This window comes from Diorhabda carinulata, chromosome 6 (assembly GCF_026250575.1).
Source record: "Diorhabda carinulata isolate Delta chromosome 6, icDioCari1.1, whole genome shotgun sequence".
NCBI classification, from domain to species: Eukaryota; Metazoa; Arthropoda; class Insecta; order Coleoptera; family Chrysomelidae; genus Diorhabda; species Diorhabda carinulata.
The window spans coordinates 30,775,574-30,796,058 of NC_079465.1; the positions used below are offsets into that span (position 1 = coordinate 30,775,574).

Genomic DNA, 20,485 nt, shown 5'->3' on the forward strand with positions numbered 1-20,485 from the left:
GAAGATATTTTATCAATAACGTCATTGTTTACTATAAGTTGACAGAAATACATGGTTTTTTAACGTTTTTGAATCTAAAAATTTTTATAATCAAATGTCAATTGTCTTACATAAAAAAGTTTCTCGTTTATATCTGTGGTCTTTACAACATATATATTCATTTAAAAATAATTTAAACCACAGAACTACATTTCGAGTATTGTTAGATCAGAAATCACAAAATTTTTAGGTGAAATAAAGACACATAGATAAAGGAAAAGTAATTTATTAAGAATGACATTGTTCAACATGAGACGATAGTTACGTTTTGTGCATGAATCTTCACGTGACTTTTTAACGTTTTCGAATCTGAAAATTTTTGCAAACAAATAACGCATTCGTATTTTCTGTTACTGTGAGTTTTCATATGTTCCTAAAAATGAGAATTTAGATGAAAAATATCGTTGTTGCAGTACGTCATACCCTCAAATGACTAGCGGCTATATATTTTTTGGAGCAAACTTGACAAGTATAGGGACGTTCGCCAGTGTGGTACCGAACGTGCGTATCTCTAGTTTCTTTTCGGCGAAAGGATTTCCCACACTGCCAACATGGATACGGTTTTTCCCCTGTGTGTATTAATCGATGTTTTTTCAATTGGGAATTACCTCGGATGGATAAAAAAATTGTTAGTTTTGAAAAAAAAATATTTTCAGGAATCTACTTACTAGCAAAGGACATTTCGCAAAAATTACAATTGTATGGTTTAATACCGGTGTGAGTTCTTGTGTGAACAACTAATTTCGAATTTTGGGTAAAACTTTTACCGCAAACGTTACAAACGTGCGGTTTTTGTCCTAAAATAACGAATTTTGAAAAACAAAATTGTAATTTCGAAAAAAATAATGACTAACCGGCGTGTTTTCTAATATGCTCGTTAAGATGAGAAGACTGACTGAATTTCTTATTACATATGCTACACAAGAATTTTTTTTCAGCGTTATGGAGCATTTTGTGTTTGTGTAAAGAAGAAGAAAGTGCGAAATTTTTTCCGCAAACGTCACAAGTTAAAGGTCTTTCGCCCGTATGAAGTCGCATATGTCCTAATAATTGTTTATTATATTTATACCTAGAATTTGTTTATAAATATCGTGAAAATACCAAAAAAAAAAAACAAAAAATACCTTTTTCCGCATATCCTGCATTCGAATTTTTTCTCTATATCTGTAATTGGGACCGATTCGATAAAATGAATTTCTTTCAAATGTTTTTTCAGAAATTTGGAATCTGTAAAATCCCGATCGCAAATCTAAAAAACAATGTCAAATACCATACACGCAATTTCCCCATATATTGGATGGTTCCACAAAAAAAAATAGTTTTGGATAGTTTAAACACAACTTTTATTATAATCTTTTTTATATATGAAAATATATGAAACTAATATTTTTTATATAAAATTCAAGTAACTTCATAATTATATAGGTAAAGGACAAGTTAAAAGAAAAAAAAAAGAATAAACCCAACCTAATGCAACTGTTTATCTAACCTTACTTTTTATTAGAAACATCAGAATTGGTTCAAAATTTAAATAAAATACTCGTATTTACAAGATATTGAGAAAAAATAGCGAAAAATTATAAGTTTAGAATTTACTTACATCACACTTGACATTTTTGTAAACTTCCTTCGAATGATCTAAAAGAACTTTTTGATTTTGAACAAACGTATGTTCTATGATGTGTTTATTCAACTGTTCGGAATTATTACAAATTTTACTACACATGTTGCAGAAATATTCATTTTGTGTTGTATGATGCTTAAGATGCTCAGATAACGACCATTCGTCTACTCAAACAAACTCCTATAATTATCAAACTCATTTACAATCATTTTTTACTAACCTTTGTATATATTCTCACAAAACTGACACTTATACATCGGGCCTAAAGTAAAATGATCAGTAGCTTCGTTTGAATTACACGGTACTAAATTTCCGTCACTTTCCCATGAATCAGGTAAGCATTGCTCGGCTATAGTTTGTAGACTTTGCATAGTTTCAGCTAAATCGCTGTTAACATTTTGATTTGTGAATGTTTCTACTAAAGAATGCGTAGTGGCGTCGTTGAAAATATCTTGAAATATAGAACTCTGTTGTAGCACTTCACTCGAGCTAAACAAATCACTTTTAACCTCATTTATTATATTTTCCGGTTGTAATGAATAATTTACATTTAAGTAGCTACGTAAAGTCATATCGGATTTTTCACATAATTGTTTAAACGTATAAGATTTATTTACAGTTTGTAAACATTGAGTACAAATCTGGTTTGGTAGACCATCTCCTTGTATAACCTATAAAACGTTCTTTTAAAATTATGAATCAATCATTTTATTTTTTTAATATTACTTGAATCGGAGCGCAAGACATAAGCATATTAGAGATACAACCTTCAAATAAAGGTCTTAATTGAGCTTTTTCTAGTAAGCAAGTCCTACAAATTTTATCGAATTTCATTCTTGTAAACAAAATCCAAATAATTAATTAGTCAAATTGACATCCGTCATTTATGTCAAAGTTTCTTCTTTTTCCATTGGCTACCTACCTAACCTAACCAAAGTATAGCAAATCCAACAATGAAAGCACTCAATGATAATGTTTTCAAACCGATTAATTTTTCCAAATAAATAACGAATTCATATTTATCATTATTATGAGCCTTCACAATTTTGTTTTAAATATAAAAGAATAGTAGATCACATAAATTATATTTTATACAAACGCCAACTGTCTTAGATAAAAAAGAAGATTAGGTAATAGGTCTATGATCTTTAGAACATTGGTTGTTTAACATAAAATGAAAAAATTACTATTAAAAACTGCATCTTTATACGAGTTTTTTCGTTTTCGATAATTTTATTGTTGTTTGTCCATATATCTATAAGAATAGATTACACAAATTGTCTTTAAAAAAAAAACGTCAAACTGCCATCTGTCAATTATTCTATAAATGAATCTTAATATTAACACGTACTGAAATAGAATAAGAAGTTAACCTATTTTGTAAACTTTTAGTATTAAAATGGTAAAAGATATTAATTTATTAAAATAAATATATTTTCATTTTTTATTGTAGCCAAAAGTGAAGCAAATCCAACAACTAAAACATCCAAATAGTAGAAAAACGAAGACTTTAGCCAAACAAATACACAAGTAACTATAAAACACGTTCTTTGCGTTTTAAATAAAATTTATATTTCAGGCAGAAAAACCGAGATAAAAGTAAATTTTCCACAAATTTGAAACTTAATCTGCAAGGTGAAAAATGTGCATGGTTTCGAGATAATTTAGATCCTGATTGTGTGATGTGTAGTCCTAATACACTATTGAGTTTAATTCTTAAGTATTTAGCAAGATTCGACGAAGAATTGGAACAAATTAGAATCAAACATTCGATAGGTAACAGAAAAAATCGGCAGCATGCTAATAGAGAAGACATCATCAAAATGACCATCAAAAGGGAGTTTGAAGACTTCAACACTTGCGGAATCGGTGAGATATTTATGCTTCGATTTTTGTACCTCTTAATATTTATTTTCAGAATTACCTAACGTATTGGATCCTATACAGTTGGAAAATTTGAAAAAATGGAATGGAGAATTGAGATTTTTACAAAATTTCAAATTTAAGATGTTCAGTAAAAAGAGTTTGGAAGAAGAACAAAAGAAAATGGAAAAATACAACGAAATGCAATCAAAAGCGGTGATTCTACTAATACTATATCATGATTTAACTAAATTTTCATATTCAATAAATTTATTTTGTTAAAAATATTTTTTTTATTTTTAATATCCTTTTTTCCAATCACCAAAAGAAACTTATCACTTTATCTCTAATATCGTCGATTCTTATTTAAAAGACAACAAAAAATGATTTTATTGATTTATAGAGAGCATTTAACTGAATGCATAATCTACTATGGTCTTATATGATCTAATTATAGGCAAAATAAAAGTAAACTTTCAAAAATAGGATTTACCTTTCATTTTTTATGAAAAAAACCTTATTCAAAACAATTTTTTGTAAATATTCAATCTCGTTTACCAAGTGCTCAATTGATTTAACATAATTGCAATAAAACTATCAAAAACTGCTCCATTTTTCAATTTTTGAAAATTTTTATGGTAAAGAATGTGGATGATGAGATTTAATTAAATTGAATTATTTTGTTATTTAAATAAACTGCATAATACCCAAATTTCTAAAACTTCATCACATATATAACTACTATGAAATTAACAAACTTACTGCTATTTAATTATAAAAAAAACTGAATGGTTAAAAAAATACGATAAGCTCTAATAAAATTTTGAATCTTGTAGATACAAAAGAAACTGTAAACAGTATATGAAAAACTACAAATTTTAATGTAAATAAAATAATTACATACGCAGTGACATTAAAAAGTAACCTCTAAATGTGAAAATTTCAAGCAATGATCCTGGATTAGACACATCAATTATCACCTGATGAAAGATGATAATATCGCGATCAATTTACGGTGGAAATTTCTAATTTAAAATATTTTTATAATTTTAGTTGCCTGCATAAATTTTTCCACTATATTTCATGTTTTTTATGTTTAATAAAGTCTATTTATTCGAAAATACTTATTGAACAATTATTCGCGAGTCACATTACGTTGAAAAACTAAAAAGTATCAAAAGTCGTAATAACCTGTGAATGACGATTTTAAAGAGAATTATTATTGGTATACTCTAATTACTTTTACCAGTTTTCGATGCGAATGTAAAAAAAATATTGATTAAGTTCCGAAAAATTGCCTGTTTCTATTGACATTTGACAAGTTTCTCGGAGAACGACCTAATTCACACCAAGGTCAAACCGTAGCATTTAAACTATGCTTAGTTGACATATTTAAATATAAACAATATATGACTTATATTTAACGTAAAGAGTAATTGATTCTATATAATTGTAATAGATAAGAACAAAAGCGATTTTTCGAGGAATCATACAATTTTCTTCTCATAAAATTGATCTAAAATATTGTATAACTGAAAAATTATTTCGATTAGTTACGGCATTGGCAACAATGTAAAATCGTAGTATAATCGTAGTTGTTATTTACTGGCGTGTTTATGAATGTGAAAATATACTATTTGACAAGTGAAAAATAATTTTTATTAACTTTCAAAACATTATATCAGTTATACATAATTATACATTCCTATATAGAGCATGTTACCAAGTTATCGCCATTAAACGAAGTGAACACTTATGATCATAAATTTCTAGTTGAATGTTGGACCAAAAAATGGCGATTTTACAATCAATTTTTAAAATCCTCACTTATGTTCCGTTTTAGTGTTAAAACAATGTTTTTATTGAACAATTTAAAATTTTTAAAATTAAATAGTTTATAATGGATCGTGATGAGTGTTGTGGACATAGTTATGTGACGATTTTTACGTGAAATAAAAATGTCTAGAGGATATGGTAAATATCGTCGTGGTGGTGGATCCCATGCCAGTTTTCACTTTGATAACTTATTTAAAGAAAATAGCAATAGACCTTCGGCAGCTCGATCAGCGGCTACCGTTGGAAAATGGGGTATAACCTCATTTACTTCTATACGCACTGTTAACGGTTAGTATTTACTAAATTACGTACAATACTTTTAAATTTATTATATTTAGTTCAGTATTTTACGATTTTGTTGACAATTTTATGTTAAATTGTAATTATTTAGGTATACAAAACGATGCTAAATCCGCTGCGGATACAGCACCGAAACCAAAAAAGTTTTTTAAAAGTAGGAATACGGAACCCCCCGATTTGAGTCCCTCTTATTCAAAATCCGCTTCAAATCATTCTGCCCCCAAAAAAGCGCGTATTTACGAGCCGAGTGACAGAAATACAAGAGCCTCGTCTCCTAGAAAATTTTTCTCTTCTAAAAGCAGGTTAGTAACAAAAATCGCGATTTTTGTAAATGATTACATGTTTTTACGGTTTCAGTAATAGTACAGGTACGACTGAAAAGACTGTTTTGAGTTCAAATGTAAATAAAAGTAAAAATACAGAAGCTACTAAACCGCCGATAGTATTACGGATATGTAGAGGGAAGAGCCAGTTGTTGAATGATTCAGACGAATCAGAAAGTACCCCAACTCCTTCTAGTACTCCTAGTACTTCCAATGCGGCGAGTCCTAGGGCTCTCAGGGAGACTTCTAGACCAACCAATTGTAGGATTACCAGGTAATTTTTATATAAAAAGAATGGTGTTTCGATTAAATTTTTTAATTCTACCTGTATCCAAAATGTTTCCTGCTACCACTATATAAATTTTCACATTTTTTCGGTACCATTTAAAAACTTTGACCTTATTATTGTTTTAACTTGCTAAAAGGTGAATAATTTCATTTAAATGGGCCTTACATGCATAAAAAGTGTTAAGTATATGTTGATTTCCTATTTTTATATACAGGGCGTGTCACAGAAATCAATTTACCTCTAAAATTGATTCGTGGGATTGGATTTATATTACAAAAGGTGAAATATGTTGATGGTTTTTGTGAAATGGGTGGAATTTGTTGATTTTTTAGCGAAAAGGGATAATCTTGTTTTATTTTTTTATTAAAAAGGTGAATTATGTAGGTCTTCATGAAATATGTTCATGTCTTTGTCAAAAAGGTGGAGTAAGATCATCTTTTTGTATAAAACAGGTGAAATCAATTAGTTTTTTGTTAAAAATGTGAAATATGTCAATATATTCACAAAAAAGGTGAATATGTTGGATTTTGGTTTCACAAAAGGTGAAATCTGTTGAATTTTCAGTTAAAAAGATGAAATATGTTAGTTTTCTTATTCAATAGGACAATTTTGTTGAATTTCTTATATCACAAAGATGAAAAATGTTGATTCTTTGCATTAAAATGGTTGAAAGGTGAAGTATGTCGATTTTTCCCACCTAATAGTCGAAATTTGTTGGTTTCCTCATCAAAAAGGTGAAATATGTTAATTTTTTTACAATAAATCTGAAATATATTGGATTTGGTGTCACAAAAGTAAAAACTGATTATTTGTCTATGAAATATGTTGATTTTTCTGTCTTAAAGGTGGAATATATTGAATTTGGTCTTGAAAAAGGTGAAAACTGGTCATTTCGGTTTCGGAAAAAGTGAAATCTATTGAATTTTCGATAAAAAGGTGTGAAAAAAGTGAAATTCGTTGATATTTCTGCCAAAAAGGTGAAATATATTGGATTTGTTCTCTCAAAAGGTGAAAATTGGTCTTTTTTCTACTAAAAAGGTGAAATACGTTGGATTTCGGTATTAAAAACCGTGGAATCTATTGAATTTCCAATTGAAAAGGTGAAAAATGGCTATTTTTCTATGAAAAAATTGAAATATATCGATCATTCTGCCAAAATGGTTGAATATATTGAATTTGGTCTTACAAAAGGTGAATTCTGTTGAAATTTCGATTAATAGGGTTTAACACTGTTTATTTTTCTATGAAAAAAATGAATTTGTTGATTTTTCTACCAAAAAGGTTAAATACATGGGATTTTGGTCTAACAAAATGTGAAAACTGGTAATTTTTTACCAAAAATGAATTATGTTGGACTTTGGTCTCAAAATATGGAATCTGTTCATTTTTCTACCTAAAAACGTTTTAAAATAAAAAAAAATTTAACAATTTTTCTCAATGAGAGGTTTTTGATTCATCAGCTTCAATATTTCGTTTCCAAGAAAGATTTTTTTTCTTTAAAAAAAATTTTGGATTACCCTGTATACATAAATAATTTATATATTTGGTTAGTTCATACATGATTAATAATTGTTTATTATAATTCCATTTTATCATAAAGAATCGTAAATTACATTATCACTTCCTCTCTCACCTGATTAAGTTCACACAGTTCTGGCTCCCACTAGTTCCTATCCCCCCACTTGTTACTTTTTCCCCCCAACTGTCACTATTACTCAACTAGACTTGTCCTACTTCGGTTCTTCTAATGCTGATAAAATTTTCGTGATAGAAAAAACAGCTTCAATTATATTTTATATTTTCGATTAACACTCGTTTAAAGAAGCCATTAATTTATAGGTTAGTTCAGGTCGTAAATTATCCTAGTTTCAGTAAACGATGTTTTTGTGGGGTTAGAACATTGCAACGTTGCAAAAAAATTTGATATCAAAATATTTCAACCAATAATCATCGTCTACGGATTAATTAAATTTTCTCGATATTGGCAACGCCGTAACTTATTCTAGAATAAATAGTTTCTAATATGGCGATTGTTGATGTATAGTTTTAAGACTTGTTTTTAAGTTGTGTGTCGTTTTTGTGTTTATTTGATGTAATTTCGTGTTGATTTGATTTTGTTTCGTTATAAAATATTTTTATCGTGATGTGTAGTGAGAATATACAATCATCGATGTTGGAAAATCGTGATTTATGTAATGGTACGTTTGGGATGACTTTTTACCTTTCTTTTGTTTATTTTTGAATATTTGTGTTTCGTATTTTGAAATAATTCGTTTTCCGACATATAAAGCAGCAGTTTTATCAAAAATTTCTCAATAATAGGCATTAAAAAAACATGGTTTAAAATATTTACTGTAAATTCTTTGTCTTTATAGTTTAGGTGATTTTGTATTTAATTCAGAGTGTCATAAATCTATTATGTTGGGAATAACGTTTTATACAGTGGGTAATATAAAAAAAACGTCAAATTTGAACGATTTTCGCACTCAATTACAAACAAATTGGTTTCGTAGGGGTTAATGACATTGTTTGTCCGTGACGCCATATTGGAAAACATTTGACAGAACGCTTGATAACAAACATGAAAGATTATTATTGTTCAGGACCGTATTTAATGATATAACAAAATTTACATAAAATATAAGTTGAATTAATATATATATAATATGATATATTCTAAAAATAAATCATTTTTTTTTTTCGTAATTATCATCGTATTCATGACATTGACACATTATTAAATTACGTCATGTTGCCACTATTAACTTTATTTCAGAAATCGATAAAATTTTTTTTAATAATATATTAGTTTAAAGTTATGGAATATATTAATACTTTTCGATCATTTATACATAAAAAAAATAATTTAGTGGTTTATTTGATTTAATTATTAATTTTGCTTTATATTTACACGTATATTAAGCTGCAGTTCGATACTTGGAGCTGCTTCTATTAATTCTAGACGATGTACCCCCACGTTATAGTTGATTATTGTACCATGGGGAGGGAAAACGGTCTTTAGATCTTCTTCCGGTTTGGTTTTTAGTATAGCTCTTGATGTGGTTGTTAACTTGACTTAGATCGGTACTTGGAGCTGCTTCTATTAACTCTAGACGGTGTTTACTATTAATCCATAACTCTGGTATGAACATATATAGTGTGTTTACAAATTGAGGATCCTGGCTTCGTATTCCGTACTCCACTTAACTATCATTTCTCTATTTTTTTACTTCTTTCCTTCGTAGTTACTTTGTTACAATCGATTTATGTGTTTTTAATTGTGTGTTTCTTTTGAGATCTGCTCGTCGTAGTATGCAGCAAGATCCCAGCAGTTCTCCGGCGACCGCCGATACACCTGGGGAATTTTCGTTATTCACCAGCCCTAAAAACGATAGCGACCTTTCGCCTCAATACATTCCGGCGGAAAAATACGAATTGGAACGTAAGGCGATGTATGATAATCTATTGAGACCGAATTCGCCCAAAGAAACTAACACGTATTCGAATGACGAGCTGGTGCAATTGGACAAAAAAGCGAATTCGCCCGAAGGTAGCGCCAGCACCACGGAGGCGACCAGAGAAGACGAATCCGACAATAATAAACCGGAAATTATCGATGGAAAAATAGAAGAAGACATGGAAATAGATACGCCCGTAGTAAACGCTGCGCTAGAAGAGAACATACCTCGACCGATCGAAGAGGAAGAAGAAGATGACGAACGTCCGGATGTGGAAGAAGAAGAAGACGTAGTAAACGGCGAAGAAAAAATTGAAATGCCGCAGGAAGTCGCGCCGCCGGAAGCGGAACGAGATCCGGAACCGGAACGTCAAACTAAATGCGCTATAGAAGAAGATTGGTCGACGGATACGGATTCTAATAGCACCGCTCCGGAATTGGAGGTTAAACAGATCCTGCCGGATCCGGATTATAAGCAGGCGAATCAATTGGAGGAACACAAATCGGAGATACTCGATAAAATATTGGAGAAACCTCCGGATCCGACGCCTCCGGTTAAATTGGTGATTTCCAAGAAGAAGGGCAGCATCTTCAAGAGCCGTACGTTAGTGGGCGATGGGGTGACGAAAAAACGTCGAGCTTTGTACAAGCACAAATGGACCGACGACAATAAAGAACCGACAAAAGATAAAGAGGAAGGCGCCTCGACTGTCGAAGGGAAAGTAGACGACGTCGAAACTGATACGTTCGGTTTCAAAGACGAAAATTCGGAAACTGTGATTGTAGACGAGAAAGAAATCGACGGAGACGGTTGTTTGAAAAGTAATAAGGTTAGTCGATTATATGATTTAACGTTTATTACAGCAATTTCATTCGCATTTATTTGATATTCGCGTTATTGCGTTATTTTTACCAAAAATCTGTCGTTCTACATCTATTTCGAATGTTCTAGATGTGTCCCGTTTCGGATTCCATACGGAAACGACTGGAATAGACCGTTAGTTGGTGTATCTATTCTAGATCCATCTCGAACGTTCTAGGAACTTCCCATTTTTACAGAAACGTCCAGAATATACCGAAACGTCATATATCGAATCTATATGTGTCTCGATTATTCTAGATACTTCCTATTCCGTCTCCCAACATCAAAATATCGAGTTAGAAATTGAGTCAGCAAGTCTCCCAAATTAAAATGTCGCTCAAAATGAATTGAGATATCGCTGGATTTGATATTGTCTATCAAAATGAGTTGAAAATGTCGCCTAGCTTGTTATTGTCCCTCAAAGTGTCGCTGAAAGCAAGTTGATATATCTCTGAATTTGATATCGTCGCTCAAAATGTCTCCCAACTTGATATTGTCGTTTAAAGTGCGTTGAAAATGTCGCTCAACCTGATAATGTTGCCGAAAGTGAGTTGAAAATGTCGTTCAAACACCTAATGTGGCCCAAATTGAGTTGAAAATGTCTCCCAACTTGATATTGTCGCTCAAAGTGCGTTGAAAATGTCTCCCAACTTGATATTGTGTTCCAGAGTCAGTTGAAAATGACGCTCAACCTGATAATGTTACCCAAAGTGCGTTGAAAATGTCTTCCTACTTGATATTGTCGCTCAAAGTGAGTTGAAAATATCTTCCAACTTGATATTGTGTTCCAGAGTCAGTTGGAAATGACGCTCAACCTGATAATGTTACCCAAAGTGCGTTGAATATGTCTCCCTACTTGATATTGTCGCTCAAAGTGCGTTGAAAATGTCGCTCAACCACCTAATGCTGCCCAAATTGAGTTGAAAATGTCGCACAAAGCGAGTTGGAAATGCCGTACAACTTGATATAGTCGCTCAAATTGAGTTGAAAATGTCATTCAAACTGAGTTGAAAATGTCGCTCAAATTGATATTGTCGCTCAAATTGAATTGAAAATGTCGCTCAAACTGAGTTGAAAATGTCGCTCAAACTGAGTTGAAAATGTCGCTCAAACTGAGTTGAAAATGTCGCTCAAAATGAGTTGAAAATGTCGCACAAAGCGAGTTGGAAATGTCGTACAACTTGATATTGTCGCCCAAACTGAGTTGAAAATGTCGCTCAACTTGATATTTTCTCTCAAAGTGATTTGAAATTTCGTCCAAAGTGAATTAGAAATATTGCCCGACTTTTAATTTATCTAATTTATTGAATCAGTATTACACGGTGGTGAGAAACGTGAAGAAGGCGCATCAGATACAGGAGATCGGAGAATTTCAGGAATTCAACGACGACGTCGAATACATTTTGGACGCTTTGCAAGACAACAATCCCATAAGCACCAGGTGTTTATCGGCTATAACTTTGGCTTCGAAATGTATGGCGCCGGCGTTCAGGATGCACGTCAGGGCGCACGGCACGGTCGCCAAATTTTTCAAAGCCTTGCACGACGCCCCGAAAAATCAAGTAAGTTCGCCGATACACATTCGACCTATGTCGCGAATGCCGCGTCAATTTTTTTTTCGGTCGTTGCAGAGTTTGGGTTTGTGTACGGCCACGGTGATGTTCGTCCTAAGTCAAGATAGACTGAATATGGATCTCGATAGGGACTGTTTGGAATTGATGTTGAATCTGTTGGAGTCGGACGTCAGTTATCAGCAGGCTTTGGACGAATGCGGTTTGAGTTCGGCGCAATTGGAAAAGAACAAACAGAAAGTTAGGGAATTGTGCGCCGAAATACAAAGTCAGGGACACGCGATGCATTTAAATTTGGAATCGATTACGGTAAGTTTTCCAAAACATTTTTATCGTCATATAGAGTGTCGATCGAATTGAGTTTTTTTTTTTTTTTTTGTCTATATTTTAATAATTTTGATCGTTCCCGGTACTAAAAGTGACGCCCAAAAGTTTAATTCTGGTTCTTTATAAGTTAAAATGTTGTCCAATGTCAAATTATCGCCCAAAGGAAGTCAAAACGTCGCTCAAAGTTAAATTTTTATCAAAAGTCGGTCAAAATGTCACGCATATTGATATTGTCGCTCAAAGCGAGTTGAAATGTCGCTCAACTTGATATCGTCGCCCAAAATGATTCAAATTATCGCTCATTTTGATATTGTCGCTCAAAGGGAATAAAATGTCCCTCAAAGTGAGTTAAAACCTCGTCCAAATTAAAACAGTTGCCAAAAGTGAGTCAAAAGTCCCTCCTATTTGCAAATTTTCGCCCAGAGTGAGTCACAATCTTACCCATTTTGATATTATCGCACAAAGCGAGTTTAAAAGCCGCTCAATTTCAAATTTTTGCCCATAGTAAAACAAAATATCGCCCCTTTTGATATTGTCCCTCAAAGACAATTAAAATGTCGCTCAAAGTGAGTTGAAATGTCCCTCAAATCGAGTCGAGAATAACTTCCAACTTAATTTTATCGCTCAAAGTGATTTTAAAGTGCGTCAAAATTTTCAACAACTTGAAATTGTCGCCCAAAGTGCTTTGAATTGTCGCTCAATTTGACATTGTGGTTCAAACTAACTTGAAATGTTCCTTAAACTGAGTCAAATTGTTTCTTAAAGTCAGTTAAAGTGTCTATTCACTCCAAATTGTCCATACACTGATTCAATATGTCTCCTCGATTTTGTCACCCAAAGTGAGTCGAAAATGTCACTCTAAATGAGTTGAAAATGTCGCTCAACCTGATATCGTCGCTTAAAGTGAGTTGAAAATGTCGCTCAGCTTGATATTGTCGGTCAAACTGAGCTGAAAATGTCGATCAAACAAAGTTGAAAAAGTCGGTCAACTTGATGTTGTGGCCCAATTAGATATTGTCGGTCAAAAATAGTTAAAATGTCGCACAAAGTAAGATGCAAATGTCGCTCTAAATGAATTGAAAATGTCGCTCAGCTTGATATTGTCGGTCAAACTGAGCTGAAAATGTCGGTCAACTTGATATTGTGGCCCATTTAGATATTGTCGGTCAAAAATAGTTAAAATGTCGCCCAACTCGATATCTTCCCCCAATTTCTATCGTCTTTATTCATCTACTGCATATTTATTTAGGTTGGCCAATTGGCGATGGAAACTTTATTGAGTCTGACGTCGAAGCGAGCCGGAGAATGGTTCAAAGAGGAATTGAGAGAATTGGGCGGATTAGAACATATCATAAAAACGATTCGAGAATGTTGTCGACAAGTATCCGATTACGTGGTAACTTGGACCGACACGTTATTAGACAAATTAAAAAAAGTCGATAGATGTTTGAGGGTATTGGAAAACGTGAGTAACGAAAATCGAAAACGGTAACAACGAAAACCAAGAAAAAAAAAATGAATTTATAAATGTTTCAGGTTACGCATAATAACGAAGAAAATCAAAATTATATTTTGAAATACAACGACGGTGCCATATTGGATACGCTCGTTAATTTGTATAAATTGTGCGACGGGGAGATTCCTCTGTATCCCGTTACCGATATTATGGATAAATCGTCCACCGGGACGGTCATTAGGGAAGCCCTTTTGGTTACGCTCAAAGTACTCATCAATCTCACCCATCATTTCAATAATACATGTGAGTATATAATTATCGTTTTTAGTTTCTATAATCACACTGTATATATAAAATTGTCGAAAAATAATTACGTATATAGTTGAAAATGTCGCTCAAAGTGAGTTGAAAATGTCGCTCAACTTGATATTGTCGTTAAAAGTGAGTTGAAAATGTCGCTCAACTTGATATTGTCGCTCAAAGTGAGTTGAAAATGTCGCTCAACTTGATATTGTCGTTCAAAATGAGATGAAAATGTCGTTCAATGTGAATTGAAAATGTCGCTCAAATTGAGTTGAAAATGTCGTTCAACTTGATATTGTCGCTCAAAGTGAGTTGACAATGTTGCTCTACTTTATATTGTCGCTCAAATTGAGTTGAAAATGTCGCTCAACTTGATATTGTCGCTCAAAGTGAGTTGAAAATGTCGCTCAACTTGATATTGTCGCTCAAATTGAGTTGAAAATGTCGCTCAAATTGAGTTGAAAATGTCGCTCAACTTGATATCGTCGCTCAAATTGAGTTGAAAATGTCGCTCAACTTGATATTGTCGCTCAAATTGAGTTGAAAATGTCGTTCAACTTGATATTGTCGCTCAAAGTGAGTTGAAAATGTCGTTCAACTTTAAGTTGGCGCCCAATTAGATATTGTCGGTATTATTTCTGGGATTATTTTTTTTTATGATTTCCTCTCTTCCTGTACGTCAAAAAAATATTTTTTATTTTTTCGTTTCTTATTTGTTTTATTCATAATTTTTCATTAATTCATATTTCTGTCTTGTGTTAGTACGACCCTGCAGTTTGTTTACATCGAACTGTCAAACGTCGTTTAGGAAACAATGTAAACAACGAACAGGTCCGGAGTAGCTCAGACGCTTCTCCATAAAAACACCCAATAAAATTGTCGATAATATTGGGAAAAGCATTAGTTTTACCGATTTTCCTCTGTCGAAAGTATCAAAATATCCATTTCCAATAACTTGAAGTCACAAATTTTAAAAAAACATTGCCAAAAAGTCTCCTATATTTTTGTTACATTTGAATTTTTTCTGTTCGTGATATTGTTTTACTTATTATCTCTCTAGTCCGGTCCTGTAGTTTGTTTACATACCTAATTTGACGTTTTCTATACGCGATGTAAACAACGAACAGGTCCGGACTGGCTTAAACGTTAAAATCGTTATTAGTTTTTTGAATTGATTCCGATTTTCAGCAACAGGAAGTCAACTGATCGGAACTCGAGCTGGAATAATCGAGACCAGTCTGCATTTATTATTACAGGTGCCTAATTATATACCGGAACAGAAGAAATTCGAACTCGGCGTTTTGGTACGTTTCGTTATCGCAAAAAAAAATATTTTTTTTTTTATTCTAATATTCCCTTGCAGGTATTGATGTTGCTGATAAATCTCATACAGGATCAGGATTCGAATAAGAAACTTTTGGTAGCTGCTAAAGCGCCGTCGAAACTCGAAAGTATCTATTCTCGTAAGTTTTCGACTCCTTCCCCCCTCCCCTCCAGTTCGCGATTGAATTGTTTTTTTTTTCCTTTTTCAGGCGAAGAAAGTGCCGTCGAAGCTTTGATAGCGCAGTTTTATCATTGGGAAAGTTGCGCCAAAATAGCCGAAAGTAAAACGAACGCCATTTTGGACGGGGAAAAGGACGGCGAGGATACGCCGACGCCCAAATCCAACGAGGAATTTATAGAAGAGACTGTCGCCAAATGTGAGCAACGGACATTGTTTACAAATTATTTTTTCTTAATGTTATTTCATTTTTTTCCAGATTTTTTGTTTAAAATATCGTTTTTATCAAAATTTACATTAATATTTTCTTTTTTTCCATTATTTTTCTCCAATAGTATCCATTTACCAGAAGTTTTTCTCCACTATTCTCCATTTTCCAGCATATTCCTCCTTTACCAGACTTTACCTCCCAAAATCTCCATTTAAAATAATTTTTTCTCCATCCACCAGAATTTTCCTCAAATAATCTCCATTTATCGGAATTTTTCTTCAATATTCCTTTTCCATTTTGCAGAGTTTTCATTCAATTCAGCCCCTTTCCACAATTTTCTTTTTACCGCAATTTTCTTCCGATATTTTTGCCTTTTCAGGATTTCCTCAAAAAAATTCATCGTTCCAGATTCTTCTGCATTTTCTTTCCATTTTGTGACTTAATTTCCCTCCCAAATCGTACGAAAACCTTTCCAGGGAACTCAATCTCGTTTCCATGCTACATTTCCTCCTATTTATGGATCATTTATCGTTTCCAGACGTTCCAGATCTTTTATTTTATATTAAAATCCATCTTTCCAGAATTTTCCGCGCTTTCTTTCCATTTTGTGATCTAATTTCCCTCCCATATCGTACGAAAACCTTTCCAGGGAACTCAATCTCGTTTCCATGCTACATTTCCTCCTATTTATGGATCATTTATCGTTTCCAGACGTTCCAGATCCTTTATTATATATTAAAATCCGTCTTTCCAGACTTTTCCGCGCTTTCTTCCCATTTTGTGACTCATTTTCCCTCCCAAATCGTACGAAAACCTTTCCAGGGAACTCAATCTCGTTTCCATGCTACATTTCCTCCTATTTATGGATCATTTATCGTTTCCAGACGTTCCAGATCCTTTATTATATATTAAAATCCGTCTTTCCAGACTTTTCCGCGCTTTCTTCCCATTTTGTGACTCATTTTCCCTCCCAAATCGTACGAAAACCTTTCCAGAAACTCAATCTCGTTTCCGTGCTACATTTCCTCCTATTTATGGATCATTTATCGTTTCCAGACGTTCCAGATCTTTTATTTTATATTAAAATCCATCTTTCCAGAATTTTCCGCGCTTTCTTTCCATTTTGTGATCTAATTTCCCTCCCATATCGTACGAAAACCTTTCCAGGGAACTCAATCTCGTTTCCATGCTACATTTCCTCCTATTTATGGATCATTTATCGTTTCCAGACGTTCCAGATCCTTTATTATATATTAAAATCCGTCTTTCCAGACTTTTCCGCGCTTTCTTCCCATTTTGTGACTCATTTTCCCTCCCAAATCGTACGAAAACCTTTCCAGGGAACTCAATCTCGTTTCCATGCTACATTTCCTCCTATTTATGGATCATTTATCGTTTCCAGATGTTCCAGATCCATTATTATATATTAAAATCCGTCTTTCCAGACTTTTCCGCGCTTTCTTCCCATTTTGTGACTCATTTTCCCTCCCAAATCGTACGAAAACCTTTCCAGAAACTCTATCTTGTTTCCTTGCTATATTTCCTCCTATTTATGGATCATTTATCGTTTCCAGACATTCCAGATCCATTATTATATATTAAAATCCATCTTTTTAGAATTTTCCGGATTTTTTTGCAATTTTCTGACCTAATATCCCTTTAAAATCGTACGAAAACCTTTCCAGCAACTCCATCTCGTTTCCATGCTACATTTCCTTCTATTTACGGATCATTTATCGTTTCCAGACGTTCCAGATCCATTATTATATATTAAAATCCATCTTTTCAGAATTTTCAGTGCTTTCTTTCCATTTTGTGACCTAATTTCCCTCCCATATCGTACGAAAACCTTTCCAGAAACTCAATCTCGTTTCCATGCTTCACCACGCTACATTTCCTCCTATTTATGGATCATTTATCGTTTCCAGATCCATTATTATATATTAAAATCCGTCTTTCCACACATTTCCGGATTTTTTTTGCCATTTTCCTACTTAATATCCCTTCAAAATCAATTTTTCTGAATTATTTGTTTATTCTGACACATTTCTTGATTCTATATTCTCCATACATTCCCAAATCCCATATTTTGTCTCCTCCCCATTGAGGAACATTTTTCTGATAATTTTCATTATTGCAGTGCTGCAAAAAGCCGGTACCCACATGGAATTCACCTTCTTGGCTTCTTACATTGTTATGTTGGTTGGATTCCTCATAATGGATAACGCGGAATGGCAACAGTTCGTTAGGCAATTTTTGAAGGGCAACAATTTCGCCGACATGGTGGAATTGCTCAAGAAATTTTTCAACTTTATGAATCTAACGGCATCTGTAAGTTTAAACTTTCAATTTTCACTTTTCCGTCGAAACTTATGAAAAATTTTTTTTTCCTTTCATCCTTAGACCGAAGCTTCCAGCGTATGCGCCGTCAAAGCTACGGAAAAAGTGATAAAATTTTTGGAGGAATGTGATAAACCGCCTCCGGTCGAAATCGACGCCCCCGAAAAACCGCCGGCTTTCTACGAATGCATGGGAATGGATTTGAGCTACAGGCTGACCTCGTAACTTGAAGCGGATTTGAAATGGGACGTCCTTTATATAGTTTTTGCAAATTTCGACGAATTTAATCACTTGAAATGGGACGTCCCTTATATGGTTTTTACAAATCACTAGAAATGGGACGTCCTTTATATAGTTTCTGCAATATCTGATTTTTTTTATAAAATGTGATTCGATGAGACATCCGGTTACAATTTTTGGAAATGGTCTACGACGGTCCTGTTCGGTGTATCGAAGTCGAAATATTTTTATTTTTTTTCGTTCTTTGAATGGTCGTCGATAATTTTCGTTCGATATTTTTGGAAAATCTTTTTTTTTTTTTTTTTTAATGTATTCTTCACAATTTCAATTGATCCTTCTGTATAATATAATTTTTGAAAATTTTCACGATTTGAGCGAAAAACTTTTGATTCTTTAAAAAAAATCCACAAATTCATAAAAATTTGCTTTTATTTTTCGAAAATCGTTATACGGGGTATATTCAAATGATAATTTAACTTTTTTTCAATTCACTGAACCCTGTATATAATGCATTTTCTTTAATATAAATAGTCTGAGAAGTCATTTTTTTTAACAAAAAAATATCAAAATTTGCTTTATTATCCTTAATTAATTTATACGGGGTGTATTCAAATGATAATAACCACTTTTTGCCATTTTTCAATTGACTGATCCCTGTATACAATGAATTTTAAAGTATTTTTCAGCTTCTCTCACTCGAAAGTGTTTTTCTCAAAAAAATATTAAAATTTATATCATTTTTCGATAATAATTTATACGGGGTGTAATCAAATGATAATTAACCACTTTTTTAATTTTTTTCATTGACTGATCCCTGTATATAATGAATTTTAAATATTTTTAAAATGAAACAGATTTATTTCTATGATTGGCTTTTATTTTTCGAAAATCATTTATACGGGGTATATTCAAATAGTAAATTATTTTTTTTTTCAAACGACTAGTCCTTGTACATTGGAAATTTCATATAATTTCACGTTTTTAATAAAAAAAGTGTGTTGATCGTTGAAAAACGACTTTTCACCATTTTTTTCAAAAATAATTTATACGAGGTGTGTTTAAATGGTAAATTACTATTTTTTTCAAACAACTAGTCCTTGTACATTAAAAATTTTAAATAATTACACGTTTTTAATAAAACAAAGTTTTGTTTAAAAAAAATTAAATATATTTTACTTTTTTTTTTTAATTTTTATTAATACGAGGTGAGTTCTAATGTTACAAAAAAAATGATTTTCCAAAATAAAATTTCCGCTTCGACCTCATCGAAATACCACAGAACATTGAATGTGAATTTTTATTAAAAAAAAATCATTTCTATTGAGAAAAAATTATTTTAATATTTTTTTCGATTTTATTTAAACTTATTTTTACTGAGACGTTCTGTATACATGTATCGATAGAATTTTTTACGATTTATTGTTACAATTTTTCGGTACTGTTTTTTTTTTATATAAAAAAAATTAAATATTCACGGTGTGACCTTTTTTCAATTATATAAATATATTTTTTATCAACTGATTTTTATTATTATTATTTATGTACGTATTTTTCCGAATGGAGCTCTTGTAAATATATATTTTTTTTAAATTACCTTTTAATGTTTAATAATTTTTATTTATTTTACATGAAAAATGTGGAAACTGTTCCGATGGATTGTTTAAAAAATGTAAATATAAATAAGTACCATTTTTAATCGTCTTATCATTCACCCCTCGTATTACAAAACTGTTAAAACACATTATTTAATCGTTTTTTCTTTTAATTACTGCCAATATTCCACACAAATCCTGGCTTTTCCTCACCCTACCTATACATATATACGGGGTCAATTCAAAAAGTTAATTTATAATGATTTTAATTGGTCGTTCCCTGTATATTAAACGTTTTGAAGATTTTCTTGTTCCATATATAAAAAGTGTGTTCAACTTTCCCGAATATAC

The 20,485-nt window shown here is 32.2% G+C and overlaps 3 protein-coding genes across 7 annotated transcripts; 2 read left to right on the forward strand and 1 right to left on the reverse strand.

Annotated features, from left to right (window-relative positions):
* Window positions 1–251: 251 nt before the first annotated feature.
* On the reverse strand, window positions 252–4,354 carry LOC130895565 (zinc finger protein OZF-like). 4 transcript variants are annotated; one of them, XM_057802930.1, is made up of 9 exons: window positions 4,289–4,354; window positions 2,390–2,590; window positions 1,884–2,334; window positions 1,640–1,827; window positions 1,164–1,288; window positions 894–1,108; window positions 708–836; window positions 463–647; window positions 252–412 (listed from the first exon to the last, which is right to left on the reverse strand). In XM_057802930.1, the coding sequence occupies exons 2-9, from the start codon at window positions 2,495–2,497 to the stop codon at window positions 284–286; spliced, it is 1,530 nt and encodes a 509-aa protein (XP_057658913.1). In that variant the 5' UTR covers window positions 2,498–2,590; window positions 4,289–4,354; the 3' UTR covers window positions 252–283. The 4 variants fall into 4 exon arrangements, with proteins under 4 accessions (XP_057658913.1, XP_057658914.1, XP_057658915.1 ...); XM_057802931.1 differs by having other exon boundaries at window positions 2,390–2,474; window positions 4,289–4,328; XM_057802932.1 differs by having other exon boundaries at window positions 2,390–2,474; window positions 4,020–4,312.
* LOC130895577 (translation machinery-associated protein 16 homolog) lies at window positions 2,989–3,811 on the forward strand. Its single transcript, XM_057802950.1, has 4 exons — window positions 2,989–3,065; window positions 3,117–3,193; window positions 3,243–3,532; window positions 3,582–3,811. The coding sequence occupies exons 1-4, from the start codon at window positions 3,063–3,065 to the stop codon at window positions 3,806–3,808; spliced, it is 597 nt and encodes a 198-aa protein (XP_057658933.1). The 5' UTR covers window positions 2,989–3,062; the 3' UTR covers window positions 3,809–3,811.
* A 553-nt stretch (window positions 4,355–4,907) lies between the features above and the next one.
* Window positions 4,908–20,238, forward strand: LOC130895558 (protein wings apart-like). 2 transcript variants are annotated; one of them, XM_057802920.1, is made up of 13 exons: window positions 4,908–5,650; window positions 5,754–5,964; window positions 6,020–6,259; window positions 9,571–10,561; window positions 11,907–12,155; window positions 12,225–12,473; window positions 13,741–13,956; window positions 14,028–14,250; window positions 15,439–15,554; window positions 15,614–15,713; window positions 15,783–15,950; window positions 18,103–18,293; window positions 18,366–20,238. In XM_057802920.1, exons 1-13 carry the CDS (start codon window positions 5,485–5,487, stop codon window positions 18,525–18,527), a joined length of 3,282 nt encoding a protein of 1,093 aa, XP_057658903.1. In that variant the 5' UTR covers window positions 4,908–5,484; the 3' UTR covers window positions 18,528–20,238. The 2 variants fall into 2 exon arrangements, with proteins under 2 accessions (XP_057658903.1, XP_057658904.1); XM_057802921.1 differs by lacking the exons at window positions 4,908–5,650; window positions 5,754–5,964; window positions 6,020–6,259 and adding an exon at window positions 8,302–8,472.
* The last annotated feature ends 247 nt before the right edge of the window (window positions 20,239–20,485 follow it).

What these genes read in the sequence shown, in the direction of transcription:
- LOC130895565 (XM_057802930.1), bottom strand. Translation starts at nt 2,497, where the DNA reads ATGAAATTCGATAAAATTTGTAGGACTTGCTTACTAGAAAAAGCTCAA. An exon ending in TTGTGAGAATATATACAAAG is followed by an intron (nt 1,828 to 1,883) that starts GTTAGTAAAAAA and finishes TTGTTTGAGTAG; the next exon opens with ACGAATGGTCGTTATCTGAG. An exon ending in TTGCGAAATGTCCTTTGCTA is followed by an intron (nt 648 to 707) that starts GTAAGTAGATTC and finishes TATCCATCCGAG; the next exon opens with GTAATTCCCAATTGAAAAAA.
- LOC130895577 (XM_057802950.1), top strand. An exon ending in TTAGCCAAACAAATACACAA is followed by an intron (nt 3,194 to 3,242) that starts GTAACTATAAAA and finishes TTTATATTTCAG; the next exon opens with GCAGAAAAACCGAGATAAAA. An exon ending in CTTCAACACTTGCGGAATCG is followed by an intron (nt 3,533 to 3,581) that starts GTGAGATATTTA and finishes ATTTATTTTCAG; the next exon opens with AATTACCTAACGTATTGGAT.
- LOC130895558 (XM_057802920.1), top strand. Translation starts at nt 5,485, where the DNA reads ATGTCTAGAGGATATGGTAAATATCGTCGTGGTGGTGGATCCCATGCC. An exon ending in GTTTGAGGGTATTGGAAAAC is followed by an intron (nt 13,957 to 14,027) that starts GTGAGTAACGAA and finishes TAAATGTTTCAG; the next exon opens with GTTACGCATAATAACGAAGA. An exon ending in TTATGAATCTAACGGCATCT is followed by an intron (nt 18,294 to 18,365) that starts GTAAGTTTAAAC and finishes TTTCATCCTTAG; the next exon opens with ACCGAAGCTTCCAGCGTATG.